We start from the raw sequence: 27,598 nt of genomic DNA on the forward strand, positions 1-27,598 counted from the left end.
AATCAGAGGTGGATAACAACAACAACAAAAACAAAAACTAATAAAGACAATCGCCCTGCAGTGTCAGTAACCATGTGCATTAGGAATGGCATTTTACAAGCAGCAGTCCAGGGCTACAGGAGGCTTAGGAGCCTCCATACCTGACAGGGTTGCTCTACTCTCCATATCCAGAGGCGTGGCTTGAACAAAGGATTCTGTAGATAAAGATTAGATAACCACTGAAAAGGTACACTTCTAGGGCTGGGAAGTTGGCTCAATGGTAGAGTGCTTGCCTTGCATGCATGAGGCCCTGGGTTCAATTCCTCAGCACCTCATAAGCAGAAAAAAGCCAGAAGTAGCACTGTGGCTTAAGTGGTAGGGCGCTAGCCTTGAGCTGAAATGCTGAGGGACAGCGCCCAGGCCCAGAGTTCAGGCCCCATGACCAGAAAAAAAAAAAAAAAAAGTGCACTTCTTCCATTTTCCAGAGTACGTGATATCCTGGAATCTGGCAAAGACGCTGAGACCCGGTCTGGTGTAGAAACTGATGCCTTATCTCTCATCCCTGGGTGCCTTAACTTCACCTTATTTAATTCTTCCCCATCATCCACACAGGCCTGTTGTCCCTTCCTCTTTGCCCTCGTACCAACACTTTCATCTTTCATCTTTCCTATGTATTCTTAGGGAGACAGGATCTAGCCCAAAAGCCTTCCCTCAGCCCCACAGGTAGCTGGAGAGATCTGTTTACATAGAATTGACCAGACTTCTTTAGGGCAAGGTCAGTCTTGGACCCTTTTCTGAGTCTAGAAAGCCAGCACAGGATCCAATAGAGAGCTGGTAGTGTCAGAGCTGGTGTTCAAGGGGTAGAGTGAAAGACAGTAACCAGCTTGATTGCCTACAAAGACTAAAACGCAAAGGAGAAGCAGTACCTAGAGAAGCATTGTACCTTTACAATGCACATTTAACTAGCTGGGAAACAGTACCAACTTTCCAGAATTTCACTGTCCAGAAATTCTGGAAGCCTGAGAGCCAGAGAGCAGGAAAGAAATGGAATCCCATCATGTTCCTGATTCAAGTGCCAGCACTTCTACTTGCATTAACTTTATTTATTACACAAATAAGACATTTACAAAGCACGACATGAAAGATATGTAACAAAACAGACATTGGTTTTACAAAAAAAAGTGCTTACAATTTTTTTCCGTGTGTATGTGTGTGTATGTGTGTTTCCCTTTTGTATTTAAATAAATAGTCTAGATGGCCTGTACATTCCCAGGCTATCCTTAACAGGGTAGTGGAGACGTCTGAACTGCAACATGCTACGACCGTGTGATCCACGCAAGGAATAAGCCCTGGTGAGAGGCTCAAGGCAGAGTGGGTACTGGATGACCCTGGGCAGGGCTCAGCTGGCCGCTTACTACATAGTTGCAATTGGGGCTTTGATCATTAGGAGCAAACATCTAAGGACAGATTTGAGCTTCCCAAGCTCGGTGATCAGGCCCAGGTTGCTCCAGTTACTGTCAGAGCTCAATACAGGGCACCTGATGCATTCTGAACTGAACTGCACTCACAGCAATCTGGGTGGGGCTTTCTCTTCATCCTCAGTCAGCTGTGACATCTTTGAAAGGGAGAGGATACAGGGTCCCTTCTTGGGCCATACTCATGTTTACCTCTCCTGCAGTCCTAGAGCAAATAGCATAGAGATTCTCATTGAAGGGCCAACTTCCAACAGGTGAGACCTGAAACCTTATCTAGACTCCGTGAGAACGAGTGCTGCAATTGATTAGCAATGTCTGCCATGGGTGAAACCAAGGACTGCAGCTGCATATGTATTATGAACTTGCATCCCCTCTCTTAGAGTCTCCTTCCAAAAACAGGAAGGAGGAATTGGGCTATAACATGTTTATTTGCATCCTGTGGTGGCAAATACATCAATCAGGTCACCACGCAGTTCTAGAACTACAGGATAAGCTTGGGACAAATGGGCATCCCGAAAACATAAATCATGATCTTGTGTAGTCCAAGCCCTTTGTTTGGGGTGGGACAGTTGCAGTAGGCTGGGGTGGATGTGAGCTATGTCTGGCCTCTGTTCTCAGAAGTGGGTGGGGCTGGCTCTGGGAAGAGTTGGTGGGGAAACACAGAGGTGCCAGCTGGATTCCTGGGCTTGGCACACTCACGGGTGACTCCCTCTACTCAGAGATGGGTTAGAATTAATACTCTGGTTGCCATTTCACTCGGCTCACTTCCCTGGCTCTCCAGAAGTGGTCTTCCCCTCTTAACAGCCTTGCAACTCCACCCCCTATCCAGAGGGAACAAGTAACCAGTGAGTTCCCACTCCAATCTTCCCAAACATTCAGCAGTGTCATTGCACAGATTAAATACCATTTCTGCCATGGTTCTTTCAAATACACTAGAAAAATTAAGTGGAAATTAAGCTTTTTCTTTCTTCTCCATGAAACGGAGTCTTCCCAATCTGTCTCCCTTCTCATCTCCAAACCAACAGGGGTCTTTGTCCCCATCCCCGCCTGTCTCTCTGTCTCTTGGTCTGGGCAGGCCTCCATCTCTGCCCTACTGGGCCTCTCAGGGTTGGTCAGTGTCTCTTCTCTCTCTGAATTAACTTGACATAACCAGACAGATGGAAACGATAAAATTAGAACATAGCTTTCCTTTGGGGACATCCCACAAACACTGTAGAGTTTTCCAGACAAAAGCAACAGAGTGGATAGCATTGGGGGTGGTTGGCTATTCATAATTCAGAGATGGTTCCAAGGAAGTAGTAAATAAAGGCCAAGATGGGAGGAGTGGGGAAGAAAACCTGTAAATTAGGAGGCTGTTGGCGTCACACGATTCATTTCGCCCTTTGCTATTGTAATCAGCTGAAGTTGAAGATGACTTCTGTTCAAATTGGGGGTGGGGAGGGAGAATAGGCTGTTGTTTCCATCCTGGTTCCACATTTCAGGGAGCTCTGTCTTCTGAGGGGAGGACTCTGTGGTGCTCCTGGCAGGTTCTGTTTCTCAGCAGGAGAGGGCGAGGCCAGGCCTGGGGAGGGATCCGAGCTGGCCACAGGCAGGCAGGATGGCAGGAAGGGGTGGATGCAGAGGCGATGGATCCCTGGCTGTGGCTTGGACACTGGATCTCAGCGGCTGAGGGGCAGCTGTGGGGTGTCCGTGGACAGATGCGAAAATGCCGGCAGCATTAATACTGAAAAAGGATGACCTGCAAGAGGAGAGTGTGGGATGTGGCTCAGTGGGAGGGGGGCGGTGCCCTCACCCTAACATTACAGGGGAATCTCACAGGTTTGCAGCATGAGGATGGGCACAGCACCTAGATAGGGATTTAAAGCCTAGCTCCTAGCTAACTTGCTGTAGGACCTTGGTAAACTCACTTCTTCTCTCAGAGCCTCTTTCCTCATCAGTAAACATGGATAGCAAAATCTCTCAGAACAAAGTGGACTGAGTCAGATATAATAACAGCAGCAAAAGTCTACTGGGCACTTGGCCCTGCACCATCCATGTGTTAATTCATTGAAGCCACGCCGCAAACTCAGGAGGAAATCCCACTAAGGTTCCTATTCACAATACTGGAGAGAGGACTGGGGCTCAGAGAAGTGGCCATTAGTGAGTCCATGATCACACAGTGAGGAAGAGGTCAGCCAGTCAGGTGTCCATAAACAGTGCTGGATGGGCAGACCCTCTTCTTTCCCTCTCCACCTTCCGCCTAAAGCACCTGACGGACACCTCACTCTTTCCCACACAACCAGTACCTGATGTTCAGCTCAAGCTTCTTGATTGGCTGGCTGGTCACAGTAAAATGTGGATGAGGTTTCAACTGGTCCAAAGATATCTAATGGCCACATGACCAGTACATTGACTGATCAGAAATTTGCTTTGTTTTGTTTTTTAGAGAATCAGATACCATGAGGAGTTGGAGGAGGAAAGTGATGATGACAATTTCCAAAGTAGCTCAATAGCATCCCCATAATCCATGGATTCAGTTGTCTGTGGCCAATTGCAGCCCCCAAATATTCATATTTGTCTTGACTCTCTCAAAAGAGAGACCACATTCACATAACTTACTGTATATTGTGATTATTCTATTTTATTATCATTGTTGGTAATCTCTTACTATGCCTAGTTGATAAATTAACCTTTATCGTAAGTATGGATGTATAAGAAAAAAACTAGTGCATGGTACACACACACACACACACACACACACACACACACACACACACACACACACACGGTTCTGTATTAGCCATGATTTGGAACACATCTCCATGGATAAGGGGAGGACCCCTGTTATGACAACAGTCACCAACATCTACAGAGCCCTGGCTACAGACCCTGCAGCAAGACTTGACACATATCATTGTATTTAATCTCTGCAGCAACCCTATGTGGTGGGAACTATTATCATCCCCATTTTGCAGATGTAGAAGCTGGAAGCTTGAAGAAACTAATTGTATTCTCAGGAGGAGAAGGTTGGCAGATGTGGGACTCATGGCCTCTTGACTCCAGAGTATACAGTGTATACAGGGCATTCCTCACCCCTACACACCTTGGGTATGGCATATAGGACACTGAGCTTTGTGTTTTTATTAACAGAAGTTCACTTATAAGAATGGACCCTGATCAGATCTTTCCTTTCTGCAGGCCTCAGTCTCTCCATCTGGCCTTGACTTTGAAGAACTTTCCAAGTACTGAAGTTAGGGGATCAGAATACATGGTCAGGAAAAAAAAATTGGTTATGGAAACTCATAGGCATGTGTGGCCCAATGATGCTGCTGTGGAGGCAGGAAGTTGTCCCTGAGAATGCTCAGGGCCTTGCTGTCCTAGCCAGGCCAGCTGTTCTAGATGAGTGGATTCAGACAGCAGCCACAGGAGGACACTGAGTCTCCTCCCAGCAGGCTGACTCAGGCCAGAGGGAGTTGGTAGAAAGCCCACAATATATCCTATGCTCAGTCTGCCCAGAACACACTCCGTGACCCACACATTTGACCAGATGTGGAAGGGAAAAGTCTTTGGGAGTGGGAGTGGAAAGGTAGGGCAGATGATGAGAGGGCAGTTGGTCATGAAGGAGGATAACATTGTAATGCAGAGCTTCTGGATACAAAGCTAGGGACACAAGCCAGGGACCAGAAAGCTAGAGCCAAAGGTACAGTGCCCAGCCTACCTCATCTTTCAAGCTGACCCAGACATAACCACAAGCACTGATTCTAGCCCCATACCCTTCCTGAAACAATGTTCAAGCTATTCATGTAAAGGGCCAGACTCTTAATTATGTGCCTCTTGCCCTTTCTCATCCTGTCAGCTTCCCTACCTCCCCAGGCCCCAGCCACATTATATATATATCCATCCAACCCAGGCCCCTCTGTGCTTCTGTGCATTTGTACATAGTATTCTCTCTGCATGGAAGGTCTTTCTCATCCTCTTGCCTCTCTCCTGTTGTAGAATAAAGAACCCTCTTCTGGGTCCTCCAAGGTCACTCCAGATGCTGCATCACCCTGCAGTGGAACCGCCCAAATCCAGCTCTAAGCCACAAGCTTAAAGATAGGGAACCTCTCCCTCCCAGTCTCAAACCCAGGTCTAATAGCTCTCCCATGGAAAAGGGGCAGTTCCAAGGCAGGCAGTCCCAAATCAAGGTCAACTCTGCTCATGATCAATGTGAGCCTGGACATGCTACTGCACTATCTGAACCGCCTTCTCTATTGGTATGAAATGGAGGTCATCATAATCACACTTTCAGAGAGGTGGTGAAGAATGAGGTCTAGAGCACCCATGAACTGTGCAGATCACACAGTCCAACACATTCTACCACATCTCTGGACAAACTGTATCATTCCTCTGAATCTCAGTTTCCCTGTCTTTGTGATGGGAATAGCAGTAGCCGCACCCAGAGTTAGCTGGGAGGTATCAAGCAGATTATCTGTATAAGGTGATCTGACTTAGAACTGAGAAGCTCAATAAACAGCAGGTCTTACTGGGAATGTGACAGTCTCAGAGGGGTCCTGCCAAAGACCTGCTCATCTGCGCTGCTGGGATTCTCCTGTGTTAAGCTCTACCATTCACATGTAAATGTATCTGTCCAATTAGCCTGTGTCTACCTGGGTACTACAGACATTCCCCCATGGTGCCCATCACAAAGGGGCTCAGCACATATCAGGTGCTTAACTGGGAGGCAGAGGCAGACAAAATATCCCATAGGCCTGTTCCTCACTATCTGAACCATAGGACTGGACATTAACTGTGCAGATTTCTGTACCCCACCTCAAACCTGCCAATCACACCTTCTGCCTTGAGAATCAATACCTCTCCAAGCTGCCTAGTGATACTGAGATATACTGAGCCTGAAATGAGCTGGACTGGAGGTGGGTAAAAGGCTCCTTCCCTCTCTCCTGGACCATCAGGTCCAAGTTCATCCTCCTACCCAGCCTCTCTTTCTCTGAGGACTACCACAGTGGCACTGCCTGCAAATGCTAGCCCACCCTGTCCCCACTGGCCCATGATAAAGTCCAGACCCTTGACCTGTCCCTATTTTTCATCATTTTGCCTGTCAAGCCTGTATATGTCTGCATGCCAGTGACATTTAATGGCTCAGGAGTTCCCTAAAAGTACAATAACTTCTGCCTTGAACCCTGATTGAGTTTTTCAGACCTGGGCCTGCATTACCTTCTTGTGGGAAGCCTTCCCTACATCTCTCCTTCACCCTCACCCTTCCCTTCCCCAGGCATCACCATCACAGTTTGACTATTGGGATCTGCCTCCCTCTCCAGATTCTCACGGACTCCTCTAGAACAGTAGCCAGGCTTTACGTAACTCTCTGCTGCTATCTGGCTAAGTAAGCAAATGAATAAATGTTTGTGTTCTTATCTAGGCTCTGACCTGGAGCATCTTGGAACTACAGCGATGGTTTCCAAGGCTAATAGTAAGATGTCTTTGGAGCTGAGAGGTGAAACTCCAACCCCCTTCAGGTTTCACCCAGAGCAGTGCCATCTACTTTCATCTATGTTCTAGATAAAAATTAAATAACAAGTTCTTAAAATCACAGCTTTCAAGTCATTGGGCTTCGCTATGTCTAAGCACCCCTGTGCCTAGGCATTCAGTAGTACTAAGGCCTGGAACAACCAGAGCTCCAGTTCCACAGGGGAGGTCTACCACTTGACCATGGTCACAGGCTGGTCTGCTCTCCCTTGGCCTCTCCCTTTGGTTATTCAATTCCCCACAGAGAGGAATGAAACCCAGGAAGAGGGGATACCAGTGATATAACACAATACAGGCTGGTGTGAAACAAACACCCTCCCTGGAAATTCAAAGTATGAATAAGTTCATAAATCCAAAAAAAGAGAAGACCAAACTGCAGGGGACCCAGGGAAAGGCTGCAAGGAGGCCTTCAGGGCAATGATACACACAGAATACTGCAGCAGCTGCTTGGGGGACTGGGCCTGAGTGGTCTGCCACAGAGTGCCAGGGTCCTCATCCAACCACAGGGAATGCTTCCAGAAACCCATTCTTGACAGAAAAGCTCAGACCCACACCATACCCAACCAGCCTCCATTTACCTTCTCACCCCGGCTGGAGAGTGGCCCATCCATATCGGCTTTGAGGTGGACAGGGGGTGCGGTGTAAGGCAGCCGGCAGTGCACCTGCCCGCACTGTACCTGACCTGTGGAGGAGAGGATGCCTTGGAGCCCATCCCCAGGTTCCATGCAGGATCTCACCTGCCCCATGCTCTGCAGGCTGGGTCCCTGAGACCAGTTCCATCTCTGCCACTTACCACCTGGGGTGACCCTGGGAAAGATTTCAATTGGGTTGGTTGCAAGGCTGTATGTGAAGGGCTTTATAAAGTGTTGTGATTACAGCTGGGCAGTGGTGGCTCAGACCTGTAATCCTAGCTATTCAAGAGGCTGAGATCTGAGGATCCAGGTTTAAAGCCATCCCAGGCAGGAAAGTCTGTGAGATTCTTATCTCCATTTAACCACCAAAAAGCTGAAAGTGGAACTGTGGCTCAGGTAGTAGAGAGTTAGCCTTGAAGAAAAAAAGCAGAAGGACAGCACCCAGGCCCTGAATTCAAGCCCCAGCACTGGCACAAAAATAATTAGTTAATTAAATTGCTAGGTTTAACTGTCCAGCTCACAAATAAGCAATTACTCCTACATGCTTAATTTCTAAACACTTCTTAGAAGAATGGGTGTGCCTCATCTGTTCAAACCCTCACCTTTCCATTCTTAGCCCCAGGGTATCATCAAAGATGGCTTACCAAGGCTTCCTAGAGAACTCTATTCTTGGATGTCACTACCCTATCTATAACTATGATTAATGCCAATAGCAACCTTTCCCATCCCTGTCCTCCTTTGTAGCTTTCATTTTCTTCCTCAGCCCTAATCATCTGATTAGGACTGTATTTTCTATTGCTTATCTGTTTTGCCATCTAGAATGCAAGCTCTGTGAAGGCAGGAATTTTTGCTTCCTAGATGCCAGATTACTGTGGATTTCTAGTACCTAGAATGAGGTGTGGCATCTAGTGGATATTCTTTAACTATCTATTGAATGAAATTTTACAGCATTCCAGTATCTAAAACTCAAGAAAAGTCAACCTTTGTGTTGGTCCAAATCTCTCATACTTTAGCCGATCTACAACTACAATGATGAAGTCCTTCGTCTCTTCTTTAGACTTCACCTTCTTTAGTCACAGAAAGAACCCCATGTAGAGACTTACAATTGACATGTAACTTGGGACAAGTCATTGTACCTTTCTTAGCCATACTGCTTTCATCTGAAGAATAAGGCAATTATATTCAATCAGGAGTTGTTCTTTTTGTTAATCGTGGGGCTTGAACTCTGGGCCTGGGCACTGTCCCTGAGCTCTTCAGCCCAAGGTGACTGCTCTACCACTTGAGCCACAACACCATTTCTGGTTTTCTGGTGCTTAATTGGAGATATGAGTCTCACAGACTTTCCTGCCTGGGCTGGCTTTGAACTGTGATCCTCAGATCTCAGCCTCCTGCGCAGCTAGACGTGAGCCAATGGTGCCCAGCCAATCAGAAATTCTTAACTCCCTGAATGATCAGGAAATTCATGAACAGCCTCAGATTACTCAAATAATATGTGTCTGTCCATTATCTGGAGTCAGGTTCCAAGATTTCATCAGATTCTAAGCTCTAAGGCCCTGAGAAACAAGACCATGTGACTTCAGTTAACTGCAAAGCAGAAGTTCTTTCTCCCCACCCCTGCCCCATCGGCTTCTAACACTCTCATCAGCTTCCAGCTCTAATGCTTCAGAAAATGCAAGATGCCAGGCTTTTAGTAGAACAGAAAGCAAACTTCTAGGGTGACCTTCCATCATGCAGCAAGAACCAACAGGTCTAGACACCCACAGCACATTCATCTGGGTTCCATTTCCAGGGAAAGAAAATGATACCCCAGGCCCTTCTTCAGGCATCAAAGACAAATCTAAACTTGCTCAATGGAGTGTGTGAAGACTCTTGACCTCATTTCCAAGAGAAGCATCTAAATCCATTGCTGACTTCACACCAAGTATTAACCTGGCTGCCCAGATCCCTTCAACTTAGACAGACTCAGTGTCCTTGATAACTCTAATAAATATTTAATATGCTCTGTGCATGTTGAACATAAGTAATTGTTTAGAAATGAAAGTGCCCCTTCTGGCCGGCAAATGATTAAAAAATGAACCAATATAGAGATGCAGTTCTACCTAGCAGCCTGGTTAGTAAGCAGACTTCTGTACACCTGGTTCTGTCGACTATTACCATCCCAAGGGCAGTAGCATTTACTTAGCACCTAACTAAATGTAGAGGACCTTAAGTATGTTAGCTGATATGACGTTTACAACACAGCTTTCAGATATGTACTCTTACTATCCTTGTTTTTATACTGAGAGAACTGACATTCAGAGAAGCTAAGAATCTCACCTAACATCATCCAGCTAGTAAATGGTAGAGGTGGGATTTGAAGCCTAGCAGTCTGATACCAAAGTCTACATTCAATTATTAAAGTGTACTAACTTCCACTACTTGAAGGTAGGCTCTTGTCACTATTGTGAGCCCTTGGTTTCCTCATCTGTTCAGTGTAACAGTGATCTGTGATGGTTAGACACACAGTCTGTATAGTGTCAGACACATAACAATTGCTCCATAAGCAGCAGTCTGACTTTCCTTCTTCTTTTACTGTGAGCTAGAGAAGGGTGTGTGTGTGTGTGTGTGTGTGTGTGTGTGTGTGTGTGTGTGTGTGTGTGTGTGTGTGTGTGTGTGTGTGTGTGTGTGTGTGTGTGTGTGTGTGTTATTGCTACTACTTCAGCTATTTTGATGCTGCTGGCCTTGAGGAAGAGAGCCTGTGACAAGTGCCTTCTTGGTAACAGATTCACTGATTGTTCATTCCTTAGAAATCCAAGAGACTATTCCTTCAAACTTTCACATCCCTGCTCCCAAATCACATAACCGTGACCTGTGGTCATTCTCTCCATCCACTTGACAGTGCTTCTGAAACGTGAATCTGAGGAGTGTGTTCACTGTTGTATGGCAGTACTAAGTACACAGGAGGCCATAAGAAATACATTTACTGGATGTACATCCCAGCTTACAGATGAGAAAACCGAAGTCTAAGAAGGTTAGGTGATTTGCTCAAGACCTGGCAGCCCTGAATGAGATCTGCTCACCACACTGATCTTGCATGCCTCCAAATGCACACATGCTAAGATGCTCTGTGCCCAGGGCCTGTCCACATTTAGTTGGCCTCCTCTTCCTCATCCTCCCAGTCTCCATTTGCTCAGAGGCAGGTCCCCTCAGTCCTAACCAGCACCTTTCCTACAGGAATCATGGCAACGAAAACCACAGGCTCAGGTGTCTTGTTGCTGGTTAGTTCTGCCCTCCAGAACGCAAGCTCCACAAAGCAGGAACTTCACCCTTCCGTCTTCCTTTCTTCCTTAACTCCCTGGGCTTGGGCACCCTAGTGGGTGCTTGAAAAGCATTTTGGGGACTGACACTTGGCTTCGCTCCAACGAGGGCCCCGCCCCCGCGGGGAAATGACACCCCAGAGCCGGGTGACTTCTGGTGCTCACGCCTGCGCCCTCGAGGCTCCGCGAGGCGCCCTCCCACGCCGCGCCCCCCCCCCGGCCCCCGAGGTGGCGGTCACTTACTCTCGATGTAGCCGTGCAGGGTGACCATGCGCGCCCGCTCGGGGCTGCTGAACGGGGAGTAGTGGATGTCGTCTGACAGGGCGGTGGGGAGGCGGGATGGGGGCGCCCCGGAGGGCGGCACCGGATGCTGCGGTGTGTGCTTTTTATGACGCGCCCGGCAGTTTTGAAACCAGACCTGGAACGACAGCCTCAGCAGCGTCAGCCTCCGCGGAGAAGGGTGGCACGCGCCGCCCGGGGTGGGGGGACCTCAGGCCGAACTGCGGCCCCCGGCACCGCCCCCCCCTGGTCCCCACACACACACACACCGCCGCCCGGACCCACAACCCCGCCGCCCGCGTCCGCGCTTTCCCCGGCCCTGCCCACCCCTAGGCCACGCCCACAACCTGAAGGCCACGCCCACCCTGGCCCCACCTGGATGACCCTGCGGCTGAGGCCCGTCATGTCTGCTAGCTTCTGCAGCGTCTGCGCGTCGGGGTTGTTGTCCTGCGCGAACTGCGCCTGCATCACCTGCGGGGCGCCGGAGGCCCATGAGGCACCCGAGGCCCGTGAGGCCCCCGGGCGAGCGGAGGTCGCCGAGACGGGCCTCCAGTCCAATCAGAGGCTCGGGACCCGAGTCCACACCCCCAGCTCCCTCCCCTCCACCAGGCCAAGTAGCGGAGCCACAGGCTACAGTTGGCCACGCCTACTCCTAGGCCACGCCCCCGCCCCCGCCCGCAAGCGCCGCCTGGAGCTTCTTGCCCCGACTACCTGCAGCTGCTCGGCGGTGAAGGACGTCCGCGCGCGCTTGGCTGGCTTGGGTTGACTGTCCTGTTCCGAGGGCACTGCCCCCTCCAACGTGAGGCCATTCCCTGGGGGCGACAGAAGCGGCTGACCACGCGTCCCCATCTCTTCTAATGGCAGCCTGGAAAGGACGGGGGTGGGGGGAGCTTGTCCCTGGAAGGGTCAGGAGCGGAGGTGGCTGGGAATGGGGGTCCCGGGGTCCCAGTTCCCGAGCTCAGTCTTTGAGGAAAGGAGTTCTGTCCCAGAGCCCTGGGATGTGGCAGTGTCCCCATTTCACACAAGAGGAAACTGAGGCACGGGGTGGGGTGGGGAAACAAAACCTCTGCCCCAAACCTTCCCACTGGGTTCTGAAAACTGGCTGACCCTAAACTGACCCAAACTGGGCTCCCTCCCAGCACAACTGGGAAACAAAGGCTGGCAGAGATTGGAGGCAAGCAGGTTTGAGAGCTGCAATCTCGATTTTGTAAAGATGGGATGGAAAGATGTACACCGAGAAATCAACAGTGATGCATCTCCAAGGAGTGTGGTAATGGTGACTCTTTAATTTTATATTTCTATAACTTTGGAGGCCTTTGAAGCAATTATATGTCACCTAACTTCTCCGAGGTCTAATTTTATTAACTGGGCTCGATGTTCAGTATCCTCTTGCAATCTGATTTCAAACTACTGAATCTATTCACATTTTATTTTTATTTTACTTTTGTCGGTCGTGGGGCTTGAACGCCGGATCTGGGTGCTGTCCCTCAACTTTTCAGCTCACGGCTAACGCTCTACCGTGTGAGCCACAGCACCACTTCTGGTTTTCTAGTGGTTTATTTGAGATAAGAATTTCATGGAGTTTTCTGCCCTGGCTGGCTTTGAACCACAACCCTCAGATCTCAGCCTCCAGAGTAGCTAGGATTACAGGTGTGAGCCACCAGCGGCTGGCTCCCATTTTATTTTTAACACTTCATTTTACTAAATATGTGAATAATACATGGTCCACAAAATTCCAATAGGCACAAAGAAAAGGGGAAAATATCACTACTGTTCAAAATTTAGTGCAACTTTTAATTAGGAGAAAAAAAACTATGCTCAAAGAAAATCATCAAACATTCCAATGTGCATACATAGAAAAATCTGGACATCTAAACAATAAAACATGAAAAGGAAGTGGCATTTGGAATGATCTTTATTTTCTTCTCTTTTTTAACCATCTTTTCTAATTTTTCTATGAAGGACTCTGTGTGTGTGTGTGTGTGTGTGTGTGTGTGTGTGTGTGTGTGTGTGAAAAGCAAAACAGTAAACCAACACTGGGGCTATGCAGTAAGGGAGATGAGTCTGCTCACATAGTAAGAGCCAAGGTATTACTGGCAGAGACAAGACTAAGGATAACCCTGGATGGTCCAAGGGTGGAAGAAACCTTTGGTCCTGGTGAACCATGGTATGGAGAAGCTCTGATTCCTGGGTTTCCATCCCAGCTCCACTGAAGACCTGCCTACCACTACCGAGAATTTCACTGCACCCCAGGTTCACTTGCTCCCCACTTAGCCCTGAGCCTGGCAAGAAGGTGTGATGGCCACCAGCAAAAACACTCCAGTGGTTCCTGAATAGTCCTGAAGATGGGCCCTAGAATTGAGATTCACCTAGATGGGGGGAGGTGGGGAGAAGGACCAGGATTGAGGTAGACACTTTGTTATATTAATGCCCCATAGGAAAGCAAGACAAGACTTAGTGTGTCTATTCTATTTGAATGGAAAAATGGAATGCATTGAGGCAGCCATATCGCAGCATCCTCCTGGCCTTATATGGACTTGATGTGGTGCATGGGGATGAAGTTGTATAACACCTCATAATAGACTTTGGAATCAGACACACCTACTAGTATATAATCTTCGGCAAAGTTTCACGCTTCAGCTAACCTCTGCCTCTTTCCTAGTCTGCAAAATGGAGAGTTTCTTTCTAGAGTTATTGTAAAAATGACATGAGATAATTCATGTTACAAAGAAGGAAGCAGCATCTACACACCCTGACCAGAGAAATTGTGGAAACAACTTTCCCTTTCCCTTCACTAGCCTTCTCTGTGACTCAGCTTTCCATGTGTCTGTGAGACCTGGCCAGCTCCTGTCCCTGGAACTATATATATTGAGAAATCACAGTATCCCAACCAGAGATGGAGGGATCACTGTTGTCCAACACCTATCTTGCATTGATGGAGAGCTGAGGCCCAGAGAGGAAAGGAAGCTTCCTATATGTCAGCACTGTTATGTTCAAGCCGGGTCTCCAAACTCAGAGACCCGTTCCTTAAACCTTGTATTAAAAGACACCCCCCCCCCCACCCAGCCCAGGATGAGACTCCTATCTGCAAGCCCTGGCTTTGCATTGTCAGGATGGGAACAGGTAGAGTATAGAGCCACCTAGTGTCTTCTAGGACTGACCCCTGAAGCTGGAGGGGAACGAGCCCCACCCAGCCCAAAGAGAGCTTCTATTAGGTGGAGTAGGCTGGAGTGTTGGGGTGGTGTGTGGGATCATTATCCTTTTTTTTTTAACAGATAGAATTTAACACAGCGTTGGGGAAGGGGAAGGGCAGTGAGGACTCCCCACACACACAGAGTGGGGGGGGCCAAAGCGCATGCTCCGTGCGCAGCTCCACCCTCCCCCCCCCCCGCAGGTGCCTCCAGGTGTTCCTCTGGGGGTGGGGGTGTCCCTGGAGTGTTAGGATGGTGGGGCACAGAGTTGCTGGGCGGGGGGGGGGGGGGGAGCGGAGGGGGGGCGGGATGGATACCGTTCTCAGCGGCCCTCTTGAGGTTCTCGATCATGGTGTCATAGTGGATGCGGCACAGCACCTTCTCCTCAACCAGGCCGAACTCCTCGCCGGTGGACAGCTGGCGCTTGCAGGAGAAACAGGCGAAGCAGGCTAGGTGGTAGGCGTTACCGCGGGCGCGCCGCACCCAGTCGCTGGCGTAGATCTGTCTGCCACATCGGGCGCACTTGGTCCCAAATCGGCTGTAGGACGTGGGACAAGGACAAAGATCGCACAACTTTAGACATCTCCCTCCCTCTGTATCCCCACCTCCAGCGCACTGAGCTGGGGATCCGGTCCCCAGGACTTCATTCATACGTTCTTGCTATTGCATTCATACCTAACACTTGGTTTACTTTAATTACCCCTCTACAGCCACATAGAAGATGAGCTGGTGAGCAATTTTTATTTTCTTCCTGGGACTTTTCTAAGTTTCCCACATTGTCTACTATGTTCATGTATTATATTAATTTGTTCATTAAAATGTATCATAGCCAGTAGCTCATGCCAGTAATCCTAGCTCCTCAGGAGGCAGAGATCTGAGGATCAGGGTTCAGAGCCAGCCTGGGAAGGAAAGTCCATGAGACTCTTATCTTCTATAATAACCATCAAAAAGCTGGAAATGGAAGTGTGACTCAAGTGGTAGAGAGCCAGCCTTGAATGGAAAGAGCTAAGGGACAGTACTCAGGCCCTGAGTTCAAGTGACAGTACAGGCACACACACACACACACACACACACACACACACACACACACACACACACACACACACACATCATGGGTTCATGGGCATTAGGAAAGTATAGTGGTACTGATAAGCAAGTTTTTGAGCACCATCTGCCTAGAAAGATTTTAAGTATTTTATAGTGCATAATCTTCATCTTGCAGGGAAGAAAGTGAGGATCTTAGATGTTGAGTGAGTTGCACAAGGTCACACAGCTCATGAGGATAGGAAACTTAGCCGGTCTGACTCCAGAGATGAGTAAGCTATAGCCCCAGTGGTGCAGAGGCTCAGTTTCTTGAAAGAGTAGACAGACAATGGCTGACGCTGTGACCCAGAGCAAATAGTTTAACTCCTTCAAATTCTCATTTTCCTTGTCCTGAGCTGTCCTAAGTGACCACAACAATTAATTGTGTAGTGATCTTTAGTCTTCCAAAATCCCAAGTGGTCCCAGGCCCTGCAGCCCATGACAAATGTGTGTGTGTGTTTAAAGACTAAATTTTTTTTTAATAAAAATAAAAGGCCCAGGTCACCAGGCTAATGGTTCACACTTATGATCCTAATGACTCAGGAAGCTAAGTTCTAAGCAACAAAGTTCAAAGCCAGCCTGGGCAGTAAAGTCCCTGTGAAACTCTTATCTCCAATTAACAAGCAAAGAACAAGTTGTAGAGGCATGGCTCAAGTTGAAGAACACCAGCCTTAAGGGAAAAAACAAAGGAACAGCCCCTGGGCCCTGAGTTAAAGCCACAGTACTGGTACACACACACACACACACACACACACACACACACACACACACACACACACACACACACACACACACACACACACCACAGATTGTTTCCTTGCCTCCTGTACCTTCTGTACTTCCTTACTTCTGCCTCTTCCTCCTCTCCCTAAAGAGCTGTGCTCTTTAGACACAGCTGCCTGATTATCAGACTAGGACCCCCTTTGGGGAAATAGCAGTCTGGTTTATTCTGTACCAGATCAAGCCTTGGGAAGTTTTGTCCTTTAAGTAGCTGCCTCACCTGCCTGCAACTGTCCTCCCATTCAGCCTCAGTGTCCCCTAGTATACACTCCATTCCAGAGAATGCTGCTACCACACATGCAGCCCTCGGGCATGGAAATCTAAATTATACACTCTCCTCTCTTCAAAACCCCACATCCAACCAATCCTCAGGCTCTATGCGTTCTGTGTCCTAAATATCTCTGGAATCCATTTCCTCCTTGCCATCTCCAATACTACCCTCCTATGCCAGGTTCTTAATAGGCATCACTCACCGCCAGTTTCTGCCTAGGCCTCCCACTTTCCAGTCTTGCCCTGCCAATATACCCTCCACAAGGGCTCACAGTGAACTTCCCAGCATGCACATGGAATTCTGACCCTTCCCTGCTTTGGTGGCTCCATTCTGCTCTCAGAATCTGGTCCAAGATGCTTGGGGTTTATAAAACCCAACAGACCACATCCTCATCAGGCCCACCTCCTTTCTAATCTTCTTCACAGTCTCCCACGCCATCCCCCAGTGCCAGCGGTCCACAAAGGAGGGTCACTCCCAGGTCTTCTGGCCCCCTCTGAAGCACTTTCTCACCCCTAGGCCTTTACAGTCCTTCCCTGGCCTTGTCCTTTCCAAGAGTCTCACTCTTAACATTAATTACCCTGGTTCCTTGGCTCTCTCCTTCTACCCCAGGCACTATGGAAACTGGGTGGCCATACCAAAGTGATTCATCTTCTCATCCTCATGGGGTTGGCAGCCTTTCGACTGATGAGCATTCCCAAAGTACCTGTGGTGTGGCTGTAGAATATAGCCCACCCAGCAAAAATGCATGGATCCCAGCATATCCTGCTTTAGCAAATTCGAGCAATGAACAACTGATGCAAGTGTTGGGTTGTACTGAGTGTGGGAGTGCTGTAAGTTAGCTCATCTTCAGCTCACACATGCACTCATATTTTCCCCATAAAGGGTACTCCTTATAGGATACAGCCGGGACTCTAGGTATGCTCAGGAGTTACTACATGTTACAGGTTTCATTAATAAGCAGAGACGATTTCCGACAGTCTATTTGGTCTCTATTCCCCCAGTAAAGTGGAGGCGAAACAGCTTTGTCCATCTATTCCAGCCAACTCCTGCCTGAGGTCAAATCCGAGGTCAAATTTGAGGTCAAAACTCCATTTGAAAGCACTTGCTAGGCTCTAAAGGGAGCCCGGCTTTCCATCTTTTGTGCTTTGTTAGGAAGCCAGCCAGCTACATACAGAGCCCATGCTGTGGGTCCGGGGCCAGGAGCCAGAGGCACTGTAGTGTCTTTATTGCACCCCCCTGGTTTTGTGGAAACCCCATGATTTAAAGGCCCTGGAACCCGTTGTTTTCCTTTCTTTTCTTTTTTTTCACATTTGGAGCTGGAGGTTTAGCGATGGTGAGTGACTTACTGGGAGATGACACTGGGTGTGGGGCTGGAGGAGAGCCCCTGTGAGATGTCAAAACGACCTAGAATCTGTGGATGGTGGGAATAGGGGTGGGGAGAAAGAGAGAGAGAGAGAGAGAGAGAGAGAGAGAGAGAGAGAGAGAGAGAGAGAGAGAGAGAGAGAGAGAGAGAGAGAGAGAGAGAGAGAGAGAGAGAGAGAGCGCAAGCAGTGAGCTGGCATCCCAAGAGGATGACCAGGAAACTTGACTGTCTGGGGTTCCTAGTCCTAGCCAGGGGTCCTGGAACAGGCGCAGAACCCGGCACAGCCAGCTCCAGGAGGCAGGAAATATGAGAGCCAGAGCAAGGGAGTTCCCGGCCCGGAGAGGCCGCCTGTGGCTCAGTGCATGTGGGTTCGCTGAGCCAGAACGTGGGGTCCCGACCCTCATGCTTGGCTGAGTGGGATTCCTGGTGACTGAATTCCCCATGAGTGTCCCCGTGCAACCTTGGTCTTCTGCCCTACAAGTCTCCTGAGAGCTGAGCCTGTCGGGTGCCTACAGAAGTAAGTCCCATCGCCTCCTGCCTTTGCTCTGAAGTGAGTAACTATCAATTACTTTCTCAACCTCGTCACCCCAAAAATGCTAGAAGTTGTTCCCCAGCACTCAGATCTATTCCCCGCATTTGCCATGACAAAATCGCCCTCCATGCGCTGAGATGCTGAACTGAGATGGGTGTCACTCTGTCAGGTTCACGGGCCATTCTTTCATCGTGTTCCCGCCCCCAAGACAGAATTCAGAGCGCACAAATGAAGGGCAGGCGCCGGGATCCAGGGATCCAGGGATCCAGGGATCCAGGCTCGAACAAACGGAGTCCTCCCCAGCCTGGCTGCAAGGTTCCCACGGTCGCCAGATTCCGGAAGCAGCGAAATCGGCGTCCGTGGGCAGAGACAACGAAACTTCAAGAAAGGAGTCCTGTTCAGGAGCCGCGAGGGGAAGGCCAAAGGGACTGAGGGGAGTGCGTACATCTACCCCAGCCTTGATGTGAGTCTGGGCCGTGTATGCCTCTCCCTGGGTCCCACGTGCGGCAAAGGAGTAAAGGACGCACTGTGGATGGCTAGTAACTATTGAAAGGAGTAGCCTCGGCATGGAGCACCACCAAGCTGTCTCCCAGATCCGAGTACTTATGGTTATCTAACCTTGGACAGGTCAGGCTGGTTTTCCAGACTTACTATTCCTGAATACCTAATAGATGCTCAGTAATTCTTTGTTGGCTTAACAAACATGGAAGATAAAGCCCACTGGAGTTCCTTTCCTCATTTATTAAGCTGCCTCTTTGTGCATGAGAAGCAGGAGCTCAACCAGGGAGTGTCAATAGTAGTGTCAAAGCCAGTGAGTCAAGGGTTTGAAAGGCAAACGAGTTTAATTTGGATTCAAGAGGCTCACTGGATGGATGGCTTTAGAGAAGTTCCTTGAGGTGAAGTAGAGGAGTTGTAGCATCCTTCCTATACTCTGTGTTCCTTCACTTCTAGACAGGCCCATAGGGGATGAAACCAGGAAGGAAGGAAGGAAGGAAGGAGAGAGAGAGAGAGAGAGAGAGAGAGAGAGAGAGAGAGAGAGAGAGAGAGAGAGAGAGAGAGAGAGAGAGAGAGAGAGGGAGGGAGGAGGAAGGGAGGGAGAGAGGGAGGAAGGAAGGAAGGAAACCAGCAATTAAGAGGTTAAAAACACCCGCTTGCACTCCTTGGAGGTCCTGGTCTGAGGCCCCTCCTTTTCCAGCTCCCCTCTTGTTTTTTTTCCCCAACATCTGTCCCCCAACAGCTGGCCACTGCTGGGCCCCTCTGTACTTCAGTGGGGGGCCTGCTTCCAGGCCCCTAGCCTCTCCTGGGACCCTCACTCTGGAGGAGGCTGGAGTCCAGGGACTGAACTTGAGCTCTGTAGGAAAAGGCCAGAAAAGGCTGGGAGCTTGCCTTAAGTGAATGGGAATTTCATCCAGAAGTGGCATTCTAAGAACTCCCACCCTATAAACACCAGTGGGGAGGTAGTTAACCCTTTCTTCCCTACTCCCATTCTCAGAAAAAAGACAGCAAGAGACCAGGGTGAGCTGGTCTTGGCAAAGTTACTCCAGTCTCAGGCCCCTGAAGAGGTCACTCCGGCCCTACTGCTCTCAGGGCTAGCGCATCTGATGGGCACTGTCTGTGTGCAGCCAGGCAGACTGGGAACCTTACAACCAGCAGGCCCTGCCTTTGCCATTCCATTGGCATATCTTGCCTATAAAAGTCTGTGGTGTTTAGGAGTAAAAATGGTAGGATTCAGTGAGTTTACCTGGGCTTTACCAACTTATTTGTGACCTTACCCCTTGGGCCTGAGTTTCCCCTCTTATAACATGGGAATTGTAAGAGTACCATGTCTACAGAGTGGATTCAAGGATTAACTGAGATGTAAGATACAGCAAGTAGAGGGTTAGCAAAGTTCCTGGGAGTAGAAAATAACTCTGTAGAGTCTGATGATGGTTTGCCTTATCCCTGTTCTCCCCAACACACGCATACACACACACACACACACACACACACACACACACACACACACACACACACACACACACATCCCTGCTTCCATGCTGTAAACTACTGTGTGACTTGGACACTTTTTACTTTCTCAGGACCGGGAGCTCCCTGATTATTCAATGGACATGATGCTCCAGGAGGCTGAAAGGGCTAGGAGGGCACTGCACTCAGACCATGTCCTATTTGTATGGCAGCAGCTCCTGGTTGTTTGGAGGGTGTGGACTATGGGAAGCTGCCCTGGGTTGTGGCTGGTGGTGGCAATGGAAATGTGAATACTTCAGAAAGGCACATGATTCCCTCCACCCCCAGAATTTTCTTCACTTCTTACAAAGTCTGAAAGGGAAAAGAAAAAAGAAAAAAAGGTCTCAACAAAAGAAAAAAATTTAAAACCCTATCATATTTCCCCTATGGGCCATGTTTTTTTCTCTATCAGGACTCTCCAAGAGTTTGATTCCTACCTCCCAATCAAGTTGAATCCAAAAGAGCCAGTGAGGTTCCTGTTTGGAGAGTGAATTGGAGAAACTGAGGAAGAGAAATCCAGAGTTGTGGCCAAGAATACACAACCAGTGGAAGACCAACACCTCAACAATAGTGAGCCAGGAGCTGTTGAATCTCCCCCAAACTACTCCATGCTCTACAACCTCCCTCCCTAATAAACTTAGAATTCCCTCCTAATCTCTTAACTTCAGAGCTGTTAACACTGGTTCTGCCAATGAAGACTGAAGTTTCTCCCAACTACAACATGGCGTCAAGAAAGGACATAGGACATAGAAAATCTTGTCCCCTCTTTGGGCAGAGCCCTCCAGTCCACATGCTGCCTGACCCTGGATCCAGCTTCAGGAAACAAAGGCTTAGAGCATCTCAGCACAAAATCCCTACCTGAGCCCCAGCTCCTGGGAGAGGAACTCTGTCTCCTACACCTCCTCATTCAGCGTTCTCCAGGAAGAGCTTACTCAGCAGCCTATGCTGCCGCCCAGTGCAGACAATAGTCCTTGCCTGGTGCTCGTCAACCTTTTCTTTTCCTTTTTGTGGTTTTCACTGTTTTGTCACAGGTGAGTCTATCAGAGATGCGTTATGCCTACAGAAAAACCCGGCAGTGGGAGAAATGATCAGAAAAAAAAAAAAACCCACAGGTCTACTCCCATCTTGGAGAATATGAACTTTTATTCCCTTCATTTTCTTAACTTGAAAACCGGTTTAATTTTGCTTGGAAGGGGTCTCTTGCAGTGAGAAAGGATTAGTGCTTAGATCCTGCAGCCCAGAAATGGCCCAGGCCCTTCCCTACAGGCAGGCTTTGTCATCACTCAAGCTACCTGGGAAAATGCCATCACAGGCTTGTGTCTGATCTCCAGTGGTAATCGCAGTGGTGGTAATGGAGGCATCTGTAGGCAGCCACAGTCATTTAGGATGCCTTTGCAGAGACTTTCTGCCTTATTGGCCTCCTTTGTCCTCTAAGCGAGACAATTTTGGAAAGAAAGAAGTCAGCACTGAATGATGCAGTGACTTGGCCAAGGTCACTGGCTTGAAAGAACTGTCTCCTGCCTCTGCTCATGGTGGCTGCACATGTGACCCTCTACGTATGATACTCTATTACAGAATGGTGGGATGGGAAATTCGTGCAGGCTGTGAGTGATGGAATCAAGATCTTAGTTTTGACTAGTTTAGTCCTTCAAGGTCTGGTAAAGGGCATTATCCAAGGATGCTCAGTCCAGTGTGAGCATCAGCTGGGGTTAGAGAAGAAGGGAAGATATAAGAGCTAGAGGTAAGTCTGCCAAATCTATTGTTATCAGAAGAGCTGGGGAGGGGTTCTGCCCCCATCTTATTCTACAAGGAAGGTCCTAGATATCACCCATCTGGTGTCATGAAGCTGTTTGGTACTTGACGAATCCAAGGAACTCCCCCCAACAGATAGCTGCCCCCCTCTTCCAACCAGAGTCAGGCCTAAGCAAGGAGGTGGCTATGACAGTGACTGTAAACTTCCATTTCCTCCTGGTGCCAAACCAACAGTCATATGGGACAGTGGGAGGAGACATCACGCTCTGGTTACACACTACATAGTCATAATCTCCTGTCTACACACACACACAGTAGTCTACAACCACAAGTACATATTCACATCACACCCTTTGTCCCTTGGTGCCTGGGTGAAGGGCCATGAGCAGGAATGTTCCTCTCAGAGAAGATGGAGGTGAGGACTAACTGACTTCAGAACTCTTCCACCCTCTCCCACCTCACCCTCTCACCTCCAGATCCAGATATGATCTTTGTACACACCCACAATGACTCAGAGTGTCAACCTTTACATCTAGACTCACACTATCTACACGTGAACCAAAAGACAAATGTTCATCTATAAAGCAACACGGCCCTCTATCCACACACCCATGCCTTTGCCAATTGACTTATTCCCCCAGCACCCCTGAACAGATGCCAGGCAATACAGACAAGCACTTCTTGCATACAAAGTCCAAGGTCAACACCCCACCATTATACACCCCATGTCTAGCACATAAAGAAATAACGCACATCTTCAAGCACGCTTCTCATTTCCTGAGAGGACCCCAGCCACAAATGTGTCCAACTTCTAGCTTCTAGAGGCTCAATTGTGTGTGGAGGGTGGGCAAGGCATGGGGGAGCTTTGCTGTTCACCCCATTCCCTGTCCCTCAGAGGCTCTTTATAGAAGGGAGGAGTTCTCTGGAAGACTGAAGCCATGAAGGGAAGGATGTATTTGGGTTGGGGTGGGGGGGAGAGGTTAGATTGAGAGAGTAGCTTTCTCTACTTCCTGAAAAAGTATTTGGGGGGGGGGGGACAAACGTCCCTCCCAAGAACCAATTTCAGTCTATTTTCCTCGGACTGCATAGGCCGGGCTCTTACTTCCCGCTGAAATCTGGCAGACGGCCCCTGACACTGCCAAGACCTAGACCCCATGACCAGGTCAGGGCCCCCGCAGCAGGGCTGGAAGCGAGGCGCGTGCTGGGGGGTTGGAGGCGGCGGCCGGAGGCTGCACTCGCCGGATGGAGAGCGACCCGCGCAGGGAAGCGCGTCTGCCCGCCCGGAACTGTCCTCCACGGCGCCCTGCGCTACGGTGCCAAAGCCTAAAACCCCGTAGACAACGAAGCCACGGCGGGACGCGGCGGCGGGAGCAGGGATTGGTAGGATCAAGGCAAGATCCTAGGCTCGAAATGCAGATCAGGGCACGCACAGGCCGAGAGCCGAGGATGGGCTTAAATGCAGGCGCTTGGATTGGGGACTAGGCTATGAGTCTGACGCGGTGTCGGTACGGGAGGCCCCCCATGCGGAGCAGATCTGAACCCACAGAAGAGGCCCGCCCGAGCAGAGCCGCAGCAAGAGTCCGAGGCCCAGATTGGGATCCCTCCGGAGGAACAGGCTTTGGCGAGCCTGGAAGTCCAGGTCGGGTTGGAACCAGGGCCGAGCGCACTTGGAGAGACAGCCAGCTAAAGCTGGTAGCGGGGCTTCCCAACGGGTCGGGCCAGTGCCGGGGACGTCGGAGCTCCACCGCGGCGCCCTTCCGATCCGAAGCTGGAGCCTGAGACTCAGGCCAGACCAGAAGAGACAGAGACAGAAGAAGAGACTCGACCCAAATTCAGCGGACCGGGGCACCCGCGGGCAGATCGCCAGGCGGCGGAGGGAGCCCGCGCAGGTGCCGACATACAGCCTGGGGCCTTGGGGTTGGCGACGCTAAGAACCGGCGACGGCGGGGACGGCGACGGCGGCGGCGGCGGGCTGGGCCGGTGCGCTGGACGTGCGCTCCGAGCCCGGGACCACTCGCACCCACGAGTGGTCTAAGGGATGCGCACGCCGCTTCCCCACCCCCTCCGGGGCCTGGTGGGCCGCAGCCTACCTGAAGTAGTCCATCTTGCAGAAGATTTCCTTGTTCTTGATGTAGCAGCTGTTCTGCTGCCTCAGCGACGTGCGACACACGGAGCACTCGAGGCACCGCACGTGCCAGATGAGGTTGTTGACCTGGGGAGGGGGGCAGAGAGGAGGGGAAGGGGGGGTTCGGCTAAGCCAAGGGGCCTCTTTCAAGCCGGGCCCCAGCCTCCCCGGCCTCATTCGCAGATAGATGCTGAGGGTCTGAAGACGAGTGTAACTCCCCTGTTCTTCCTCTGTAATACTGAGGATCGGGGTGGTGGGGGAACAGACACATCCTTCCCGTTTTCTAGTCGGGACCGGGACCCAGCAAGGCTCTAATACTCGCCCCCAGCCGTGCAGTCGCGGCAGCGGCTTAGCCACCTCACGGATGGACACTGGCACCCCCACCGCGTGCGGACTATAATCCATCCCCACCAACCCACAGGTTAACCCCGAACCCTAAACCCACCTTGAGCAGATACCGGTCTAGGATCTCGAGGCCGCAGCTGGAGCAGATGTTCTTGCCCGCCGACGGCACGGAGGAGGCGGCCGAGGGCGGCGAGCAGACCGACGGCGTGCTAGGCGTGCACGGGGAGGCCCGCCCTTCGTCCTTGTCCAGGGAGCCGGCCAGGGCCTCGGCGTCTGACTGAGCCTGCAGGAGAGGCGGGGGCGAGAGGAAAAGCAGAGCCCTGAGCCGGGCACCCATCGCGTTGCCTCCTGCCTGGGCTACATACAGATCGGACTCTTCCTGAGCATCCACCCACAACGAAATCTGCCCGGGGCGCCGCACCCCGGGCTGGAGGACAGGAATGGGAGGCTCCAGGGGAGACGCAGGGACGGGCGGCAACTTTTAACAACGCGCTCCTTGGGTGCCGGGAGCGGTCAAAGGCCGTCTCTCCCGGGCCCGAGAAGCGAGGTTCCGAGAGGGGCGGCGCCCACCGGTAATAATCCTTCCCCCTACCCCTCTACTCCACCCCCCACCCTCTAAGGCTGGGGGCAGCGGTTGTTTCGTGGCCGGAAAGGCTGGGCCAGGTGCCCAGGGTGGAGCCGCTGGGGCCCGGGAGGGCCGTAGGCAGAGTCGATCGGACTCACCATGGCTGGCGGCGCGGTCCCTTCGAGGCAGCGGGTGGTCGCTTTGCAGCCGGACCCTGGCAGGGCCATCACCTGGGGGAGGGGGGGAGGGAGCGCAGGCGGTGGCGGCTGCCGCACGGGCTCGGCGCTGCCTGAGCCCAGCGCCTCCCCGCGCCTGTTATATAAACCCGGCGCCGAACAATGAGTCCTAACTTTGTAGTGGGCATTTAAAGCCCTTCCCCACAAAAGCGGTGTCTCTCTAATGAAGCAATTTGAATTTGGATTGGATTTTTTCCCCCTCTCCCCTCTCTCTCCCCCTCTCCCTGCACTTAACCCGTGGCTCTTGAAGTAATCGCTTAGTTCCCTTGCAATCCAAGCCTCTGAGGGGGGGAAAAACACGCGCACACACACAAACTACCTGCAATTAGAAATTGTCGTGAATGCCCAAGATAAGAGGTAGCCAGAGTGTCAATTCCAACTGTCAATCAGTGAGATCCATCAGGCCGCCCAAAGAATTGCAAATTTGATTTTTTAATGGTAGTAATTAAAAATCGAATTTTTTCTCTCTCTCCACCCACCCCCCCTCTCCTCCTCCCCTTCTTCCTCGCTCCCTTCTCCTGCTCTCCGCACAAAAATGCAAAAAGGAGAAAAGAGAGAGAGAAAGAAAAGAAAAAGGAGCTGGGGGTGGTGGTGGTGCTGGTGATGATAGTGGTGGTGGAGGAAAATTCAAAAAAAAAAAAAAAAACAACAAAACAAAACCCACAACCACCCTGGAGCGCGGGAGCATCGGCCGACGCGCGCTGCGGAATCGAAGCCACGAGATGGACACGGATTTAGGCGCTTTTCGAGGGCCAGTTCTCGGCTAACCCGGAGCCCAAGAGGGCGAGAGCGGGGACGGAAGGGGGGGGGGAGAAGGAGGGCGGAGGGAGGGGGAAACGTGGATTCCCTCCCCCCCCACCCCAGGAGAAAAGAGAGGCGTCCAAGAGGAGGAAAAGACAGCCCGCAGCCCGTCGGCGCGCCCGGGACCGGCCCCGCGTCGCGATTCTCAGCTTTGCGTCCGTGCAACCCCCGGCGCTACGACGCTATCAGCGCCTATTCAGACGGACAATACCAGCCTCGCCTCCTCTTGATTCGCCTGTGTCTTTGCTAAATCGCTTTTTGAGAAATTCCTCTAACATTTGCATAATGTCTTCCCGCTTTCCGCGACCCCCCCCCCCCCGCCCCATTCGCGCTCGTGCGCTCGCTCGCGCGCACACCCGCACACACAACACACCCGCGTCCTCCCTCCTCCCTGCCCGCCCGCCAGCCAGCCAGCCACCGTGGGGGGGGGGGGGTGGCCCAGGCTCGGCTGGGGTCCCGGGCTCTGCGGGGAGGCCCCTTAGTCCCGGCCCGCTCACCCTCTCCGGCTGGTTGGCTCGCTCGCTCACCTGGTCGGTGGCGGGGCCGCCCTCGGCCGGCAGCCGGCAGCCCTCGGGCAGCGCCGGGGCGGCGTTCTCATGCTTCCAGTACATGGGCCCGGGAGTGGTGGAATCAGGGGGATCGCCTCGCCGAGAGTCGCGCCGAGGGGGCCCCCGGCCTCGGGGCGGGAGTAGGTGGAGGGTGGCGGGCGGGTGGGAAACAGAGGCTGCAGCAAGAACCGGAGGACGAGAACTGAGGCTCCGGCCCTGCGGCCCTGGGCCCGGCCCCAGCCCCGGCCCCCGGCCCGCGCGCAGCTCTGGCCTTGCTGGCTGCTGGCGCCGCTGCCTCGGAAGAAGGTCCCGACAAACTTGGAGGCCCCCGCCGCCTCCTCCTCCTCCCCCTCCTCCTCCTCCCCCTCCTCCTCCCCCTCCTCCTCCACCTCCTCCTCCCCCTCCTCCTCCTCCCCCTCCTCCTCCCCCTCCTCCTCCCCCTCCTCCTCCTCCTCCTCCTCCTCCTCCTCCTCCTCCCCTCCTCCTTCCCCCTTCCTCCTCCTTCCCCTCCTTCCTCCCCTTCGTCCTCCCCCCTCCCCTTCCTCCCCTTCGTCCTCCCCCCTCCCCTCCAGCTGTGGTGGCGGCCGCCCTGCCGCTGGAGCCCCGCTCGGTTCAAGATGACTCATGCGTGACCAATCCCCTCCCCGCCAAGGAGAGCAGAGCGAGACACACACGAGACAGAGACCCAGAGACATGCATACATGGACACAGAGACACACAGAAACTCGAGTGCTGCGGGTAGGCTCAGAGACATGCCCACATACAAAGCCACTGGCGCGGCTCACAGCCCCACAGCGCTTTCTCCCGGCCGCCCCTCCCTCCACCCTCTCCTCCCC

At 51.4% G+C, this 27,598-nt stretch overlaps 1 protein-coding gene across 3 annotated transcripts; it reads right to left on the reverse strand.

The window, feature by feature from the left end:
- Window positions 1-1,047: 1,047 nt before the first annotated feature.
- Lhx6 (LIM homeobox 6) lies at window positions 1,048-26,885 on the reverse strand. Of its 3 annotated transcripts, XM_070013002.1 has the most exons (10): window positions 26,742-26,885; window positions 25,336-25,407; window positions 24,713-24,895; window positions 24,233-24,354; window positions 14,675-14,895; window positions 11,878-11,978; window positions 11,542-11,637; window positions 11,131-11,305; window positions 7,538-7,641; window positions 1,048-3,192 (listed from the first exon to the last, which is right to left on the reverse strand). In XM_070013002.1, the coding sequence occupies exons 1-10, from the start codon at window positions 26,823-26,825 to the stop codon at window positions 3,172-3,174; spliced, it is 1,179 nt and encodes a 392-aa protein (XP_069869103.1). In that variant the 5' UTR covers window positions 26,826-26,885; the 3' UTR covers window positions 1,048-3,171. The 3 variants fall into 3 exon arrangements, with proteins under 3 accessions (XP_069869103.1, XP_069869110.1, XP_069869121.1); XM_070013009.1 differs by lacking the exon at window positions 7,538-7,641; XM_070013020.1 differs by lacking the exons at window positions 24,233-24,354; window positions 24,713-24,895; window positions 25,336-25,407.
- Between the last annotated feature and the right edge of the window lie 713 nt (window positions 26,886-27,598).

Source organism: Dipodomys merriami, unplaced genomic scaffold (genome assembly GCF_024711535.1).
Source record: "Dipodomys merriami isolate MVZ:Mamm:240054 unplaced genomic scaffold, mDipMer1.0.p SCAF_11, whole genome shotgun sequence".
Classification (NCBI taxonomy): domain Eukaryota; kingdom Metazoa; phylum Chordata; class Mammalia; order Rodentia; family Heteromyidae; genus Dipodomys; species Dipodomys merriami.